Source organism: Camelus ferus, chromosome 32 (assembly GCF_009834535.1).
Source record: "Camelus ferus isolate YT-003-E chromosome 32, BCGSAC_Cfer_1.0, whole genome shotgun sequence".
Lineage (NCBI taxonomy): Eukaryota > Metazoa > Chordata > Mammalia > Artiodactyla > Camelidae > Camelus > Camelus ferus.
Genome location: NC_045727.1, coordinates 7,526,320 through 7,533,711, shown reverse-complemented (window position 1 = coordinate 7,533,711; position 7,392 = coordinate 7,526,320). Strand labels below are relative to the sequence as shown.

Genomic DNA, 7,392 nt, shown 5'->3' with positions numbered 1-7,392 from the left:
TACTGCTTCTTACTAGCTGTGTGACCTGTGAATAGGCACCTAACCTCTCTGTGCCTTGGTTTTCTCATAAGTAAAACAGAGACAGTACCTCCTTGAGGGGCACCAGACTACCTCCTAGGAGGCTCTGAGGATTCAGTGAGATAATTCAGACAGAATGCTTGATATAGCACCTATCACACATGCGTTTAATAAGTGGTACCCAGATGATGGCGATCTTGGTGGTGGTTGCCATGGTGATCTCGACCAGCGCTGTGCAACACATATACAATGCAACACAACAGAATTGGAAGCAGGGACTCAAACGGACGCTTACGCACCAATGTTCACAACAGCATTATTCACAATAGCCAAAAGGTACAAACAGACCAAATGACGTTCTAATATACGCCACAATGTGGATGAACCTTGAAAACACCATGCTGAGTAAAAGAAACCAGACAAAAGGACAATATTGTATTCCACTTGTACGCAATATCCAGAGCAGGCAAATTCATGGAGAATGTAAATGAGAGTTTACGGGTTAGGGGGAGGCAGGATGAGGGAATGATTGTTTAAGGGTTAGAGTTTCTGTTCGGAGCGAAATAGTGGTGATGGGTGTACAACACTGCAAATGAAATTGATACCGCTGAACTGTACACCTAAAATGGCAAATTTTGTTTCATATATATATATATACACACACACACACACACACATATATATATATATTTTCTACCACAATTTAAAAAATAATATAATATACCCAAACCCACTGGGTTGAATATTTTAACTGGGAGAAATACATGCTATGTGAACCATATCGCAACAAAACTGTTTTTTTTTTTTTAAGAAATAACTGTGCAGGTCACATAATTGTAAATTTTCTAGTCTTATTTTAAAAAGTAAAAAAAGGGTGAAATTAATCTTAATAGCATATTTTACTTAACCCATTATATCTCAAACATTACAATTTCAACACGTGACCAATTCTGCGTATGTCATGTAACAAACTACATTCTTTACTTTCTCCTACGTCTTCAAAATTTGGGGTCGGTTTTACCCTCATGGCACACTCCATCAAAACTCACCCCATTCTGAGTGTTCAATAGCCACATGTAGTGAGTGGCTGTTATTGGACAGCACAGGTCCAAAGGGTGGTCCGCGGACCAGTAGCTTCAACATCACCTTGGAGTTTGTTGGAAATGCAAGATCTTGGGCCCCACCCCGGACATACAGAATGAGAATCTGCATTTTAACAAAGTCCCAGGTGATACGAGTGCAAACTAAATTTTGAGATGCCCTGCTCTGGAACACAGGCTTGCCCTGGTCATGCCTCCAGCTCACCATGTACTAAACTATGCTGGGTTTCTAGAAACACCAGCTCCTCTGATGTGAGCCACTGGGGACACAACCCGGAGACCCCAGAGGTGAGTTCTGAGTTAGCTGCTCATCTCCTTGGAACACACCAGCTGCAGCTGAGACCTCTTGGTCGATACCCTCTGCAGATTACAAAGCCCTAGACAGGACCCAGATCCTGGGCCCACTTTAACCAAGCCCTCTCCTAATCCATTGCTAACCCCGGTGGTTTCTGGAAGAACCACACCATGAGAGTGACCATCTCAAAGCTGGATAAGCATGACCGAGAAATCTACAGGGGCTGATGTTGTGGGGAAAGCGAACTCTGAACTAGGGAATTCGAGCCTGACCTGTGTTCTTGGCTTTGTTACCAACACCCTGTGTGGATATCGGTGAGTTGCAGAATGTCCCTGGGCCACAGTTTCTCCATGTGTAAAAGGAGGTTGGATAAATCTGGAATGGCCAGGGAAGGCCATAGTGATTCTAAATAGCTGCTATTGAGGACTGAGTAATGGCAAATGTGCAGAATAGATTAGTCATGCCTGCCACGGGTACAGGAATAGGTCACAGACACCACACACATTCATCATCCATGAAATAGGTACTTCCTAGGACTTTTCTACTTGGACGATGACTTCTGCTTCTTCAAGGCTTTAATTTGTTATGTTCTTTCATACTTCTTTTCCCCGAAGTAGGGGTCATAATGTGGAAGAGAAAGCTTCCAGCTCCAGGCAATAAACTGAGGGTCCAAAGTGACAAAGTGGGAAGAGAGGGAGTTGGGAGTTGCCTTTGATCTCTGGAGCCCAAACCCAGCCCAGCTGCTCCACAAAGGAAAAGCCCTCCAGTGTGTGTATCTCTGTGTGTGTGTGGGAATGTGTGTGCTTCACTGAATGTTCCTATGTATGCATGCACGTGTGTGTGCGCGCCTGGCTGTGTCTGTGTGAGTGTGCACAACTATGTGTGTTTGGATCAACTGTCAGTGCAGCAGGGAGCGGGGACCCCTCAAGGAGCCTCACCTGGGCCTCTCCTGCTCTCGCCGTCTGGAGAGACCAGCCACCGAGGCTGCGACCCAGAGAGACACCACATGTATCATCTCAGACTAAGCTACTGACCCCAGCCAGAAACAAGGGGAAGTGGCCTCCTAATGAGGAAGCCAGAGGGACACTATGGGCAAGAAGAAGCTGAGAAGCTTCCCTCCCCTTGTCTTCACACAACAGAGAATGCTGGAAGCCAAGAGCGGCCGTGATGGGGATAGGCTGCTGGTACAAGGGGGAGATTTTCTGAAAGCCAGGCCTCATGGAGGGGAATGTTGAATAGCTGACACATGGAGCTCCGTGGGCTCAGGGTAGTGCCTTGTCATGTGATGCTCAGACTCACTGGGGCATCAACCTTCATCGGGAAGAGATAGGCAATGAGGTAGCCATGGCATCCACAGGGACCAAGGCCTTGCATGGCAGCTTCTAGAACCCAAATCCCAGAGGACAATGCCCTGAACAGAAACCCAGTGGGGAAGGGTGGGGGCTGGGGGAGGGAGGTGGGTACATGGAAAGTAGATGGTTGGTGGAGGAGGTGGGGAGTGAAAAGGTGACAAAGGCCAGCGGGCAACGGCAGTGGGGAGAGATGCTAAGGGGGGACACCTACTCTGCAGATTTCCAGAAATGTCCAGGGTGAGACAGGCGGCGGTTTCGCTTTGGCAGTTTCTCCAGCATGTCCATGAGCTTGGTGAAGGTCGGTCTCTCTTCTTGTTCAAAAGCCCAGCAGAAGAGAAGAATGTCCTAAAAGAAAGCAATATGTGGTGATTTAACAGAAATAGTAACTGCTTGACTACTCCTTGGCACCTCGTTGGATCTGTCTGTTTGTCTACCTATTTGTTCCACTTTCAGATTCCTCCATCATCCACCCATCCACCCATCCATCTATCCATTTACCCCTCTATCCATCCACCCATCCATCTATCCATTTACCCCTCTATCCATCCACCCATCCATCTATCCATTTACCCCTCTATCCATCCACCCATCCATCTATCCATTTACCCCTCTATCCATCCACCCATCCATCTATCCATTTACCCCTCTATCCATCCACCCATCCATCTATCCATTTACCCCTCTATCCATCCACCCATCCATCTAGCTATCCATCCATCACTCAGGCATCCATTTATCCATCTCAGTTCATGTGTTCATCCTTCATCTGTCATCCATCCATGCATCAGCCACTTATCCATCCACCCTTTCCCTCTCTACTTTCTGAACCTATGTAGCAAACTAGGTAAGTCCTATTCTAGAAGGTCTGGGATACACTGAAATCAATTATGCTCCCCAAGGAGTTTCTTGGCATTCTCCTCAAAAGAGAGGGAGAAAAGGGAGTCCTGAGGCCACTATCCACATCCCAATACTATAAGCACCCCTCCAGAGTGGAAAATTACTCGTAATGGTCTCACCTGAGAGAGGAAACGGAAAGACAGGTAATCCTAAAAAACACACCAGGCAATTATTCCTTCCCTGATTCTTCTCTCTTCTGATCAAAAGAGGATGCTTCCTGATGTGTTTTAGAGGATGAGTATTAATTTATACTAGGGTTTCTTTGTTTCTGTATATCTTGTTCTGAGTTGGAGAATGCCTTAATTTTATTTGAATCTACATAAAAATTTTAAGGCGTTAATTCTGGTGGTATTTTAAAGTATGTCTTTAAAAAATAGCAGAGAAAGAGGGATTCACTGGTACTATTAGACTCAGCAATTCATTGCTAGGAAAAACCTAGCCAAGTGTTACTGCACCCTGGTGGTAGGAAGCCGAATTGCGGGGCATAGTTCAAAAGCTTTGTCTTCTAAGCTCTAAACCGTTATTTGACAAGGCGGTGGGGATGCTTTCTCATCACCCTCTGGGAAAGGGCTTATAATCTTTTTTGTTTGTTTGGGGGCAGTAATTAGGTTTGCTTGTTTACTTATTTATAATTTACTTTAATTTTTTAAACAGAAGTACTGGGGATTAAATCCAGGAACTCAGGCATGCTAATAAGCCTGGCACTCTACCCCTGAGCTATACCCTCCCCCCCAGGGTTTGCAAGCTTACAAAACAGGAAGAAGAAGGCCCAGAACTGCATCTGCTTCTCCCCTTGTCCCCTAGACCTGCCACTATTAGCCTGGGACTTACCGAGATTTCTTTTCCCATGCCGATCTGGCTGAGGTTGGGTTTCATGCCTGTGCCCATTTGCCAGATTATTGCCTCTGCTGGTTGGGTCTTGAAAGGCCACTCCCTGGCATGGAGCTCATACCAGATTGTCCTGTTGGCAGACATTGTTACAGGGGTGTTGGTGTGATATGTCACTTGGAACTCTGCATCCCCTCACCAACACAGGGGAGCCTAACCACTCTGGCTCCCTAGTTTTTTCCTTATAAGGCTGGTGTTTTGCTACCTAAGATATACTTAAAGCTTTCTTGATGTCTTAGAAGTCGTGCTTATCCCAGGATATCTTCTCCAGGGCCTGAATTAAAATGAATCAAAAGCTAGAACCTGACCCATTTAATAAAATGTGGCTAGGATCTCTGAGCCCATGTTTGTCATTTTAGGAGACTACTTAAGGGGAAAATTAGAGATACAGACAAAAATGTATTTACAAGCACCTCCTGCACACCGTTATATAGAACACTGGAAAAAAAGTAGCAGTCACAAGTTTCGTAACCAGAATTCATCACATAGATTATGGTAAATCCATAAAATGAAATGCAACACTGTATTGTTATTAAAACATTGCAAAGAAATTATGCTGACATAAAAGTGCTCAATATATAATTTTAAGTGGAAAAAGTAGATCACAAACTGTGTATGAGATATGCTACACTTTTAAAAACCATTACGGAGGTACAGACAAGAGACTAAGGAGCAAACAGCAAAATGTTAACAACAGCTTGCTCTCGGTGATAGGCTAGGATAGAATTGTTTCTATTATGTTTGTGTGTAAATACGAACCCTCCTGTGAAACAGTGGAAAGCGGGGGAAAAAAAAAGATCTAAGAGTCAGACTGCCTTGGGTTCAAGTCCCGATTCTATTCTATGCTAGTACTATGTCACTGGGTAGGCTGCTTCCCTTCCGAGTCCAGGTTTCTTACCTGCCAAATGAGAATGATGATAAAATCGCAGGGGAAGAATGTTTATCTGGGAGGCTGAATGCCAGCATCACTCGATGCCGGAATTATTCCAGAGGGACTGACTGTGTTATCGTCTGTTTCATAAATCACGACATTGTCATGACTGAAGAAAGGATCGCTGTGGTGAACAATGCGCAGGGACGGATGGGGAGATGGGCCGGGCAGTGCTCAAGTGCTGTGGGAGGTGTGGGCAGCAGTGGGGGCCGTGGCCAGTGCCATGGGGGTGTTCACAGGGTGTTGGGGTGTCACTGAGCTGTACCTAGGGGATAGGTCTCAGCTCACTGAGAAGATGCCCCAATTCAGGGAATATCTGAAACAATCCTAGGAAACAATCTTTCCTCCAATTCAATTTATGTAAATTTGCCTTAAAGAACACAAAACACTCAGTTATCCTTTTTACTGATAGGAGAACTGTATCGAATCAGTTATTTCTGGGGTTCCACCTCTCACTTAGCATCTTCTCTCCTCTGCCAACCTCATCCCTCTGGGAAGAGGAGGGCTGGTGATGCTCAGGTGCTGGGATGATTGCAGTTCTCATCATAAACAGTAACACCTCTCGAGTTTTTAGTCTGTGCCCAACACTAGGCTAAGCCCTTAGCATTTATTATGATTATGGGGGTGTGTGTGTGTGTGTGTGTAGTATGCCCTTTTATTCTGATGCTTTATTCTGGGGCCTTGCTGACCCTGGAGGGACTAGCCAATTCCTAGAGATAGTAAAGGACTGACCTGTAAGTGTGCTTTTCATAGGCAAACGAACCAATCCAAAGTACTCCACATCCCCTGCCCCTCATCAGGCTCTCACACTCAGGGCCAACATTCCCCTGCCCTACTCAGAATGGCGTCAATGCCCCAGACCCCACTGAAATTAGTTAAACTAACCAATCCCAATCCAGCTTCTCCTGCCTCGCCCATTCCTTCCTGAGGAAACCACAATAAAGGCTCTTGCCCACCATTTCTTCCTGCACCCCCTGTCTCCTGATGGACCCTGCCTCTTCCCTGCGTTGGCCCGCATGGTATGATGTGTCTCTTCCTTTTGGGAACTGTGAATGACAAACCATCTTTCCAGTGGCAGTTGTCTCCTGATCTAGTGGCCTCGTCACACCTGAATAATAATAACACCTACATTTTAAAGCAAGGCGTGCTATTATCATCCCCACTTTACAGATGAGGAAACTGAGGCTCGGGAAGGTTACGTATCTTATCCAGGGTAACGCGACAAAATAAGAAGTTCAGCCAGAGTTGAATTCATTTGACAGCAGAACCACAGCACTGGCCATTACGCTGTATTCGGAAACTTACACTCCATCCTATTTAAGAGTCCTCTGTCATTGGGACACTGAACTATTTGGGAAGGCAACCCTCTGGTTGATGGTTGGGGCCTGGTGAAGGAGGCACAGACAGAGTCCAGGTACCGCTCATGTGGAAAGGGGAAGGGAGCCTATCAGGAGCTTGGCTCTGTGCTGGGTGCCTTATGGCATTTTCTCATTTAATCCTTAGAACACCTTAGGATAAAGGGACTTTATTATCTTGGCCTTATGGCTGAGGGAAGTAGGGTTTGGAGTGGTGAAATGACTCTCAAGCCCCTGGGGGCTCTGTCAACATGAAAATCTCCAACACTGGAGTCAGGATGTCCTAAGTCTGACTCCCAGCTCCACCTCTAATTACCAGAAGGCAAGACACGGAGCCACTCGGAACCTCAGTTTCCTCATCTGTCAACTGGGAACAATGGTACGTGCTTCAAAGGGTGCACCTGAAGATTCCACGAGACAGCACCCAGAACAAGCTTAACTCGGTGCTCAATACACTTTTAAAGTCCCTGTCTGTTCTAAGTCCTGCCCGAGCATGATGTTCCCAAGCAACAAGATGCATCTAATTGGCAGGAAACCAAGAGCACCAGGTCCCTCG

General features: G+C 45.9%; 1 protein-coding gene across 1 annotated transcript in view; it reads right to left on the bottom strand.

The window, feature by feature from the left end:
• KSR2 (kinase suppressor of ras 2) overlaps nt 1-7,392 on the bottom strand; it is a 376,779-nt gene that overhangs the window by 14,136 nt on the left and 355,251 nt on the right. The window contains exons 18-19 of the mRNA XM_032471653.1: nt 4,494-4,623; nt 2,977-3,110 (exon numbers count right to left, since the gene is read on the bottom strand). Coding sequence (XP_032327544.1) covers nt 2,977-3,110; nt 4,494-4,623 — 264 coding nt within the window. The remainder of the gene's footprint in view (nt 1-2,976; nt 3,111-4,493; nt 4,624-7,392) is intronic.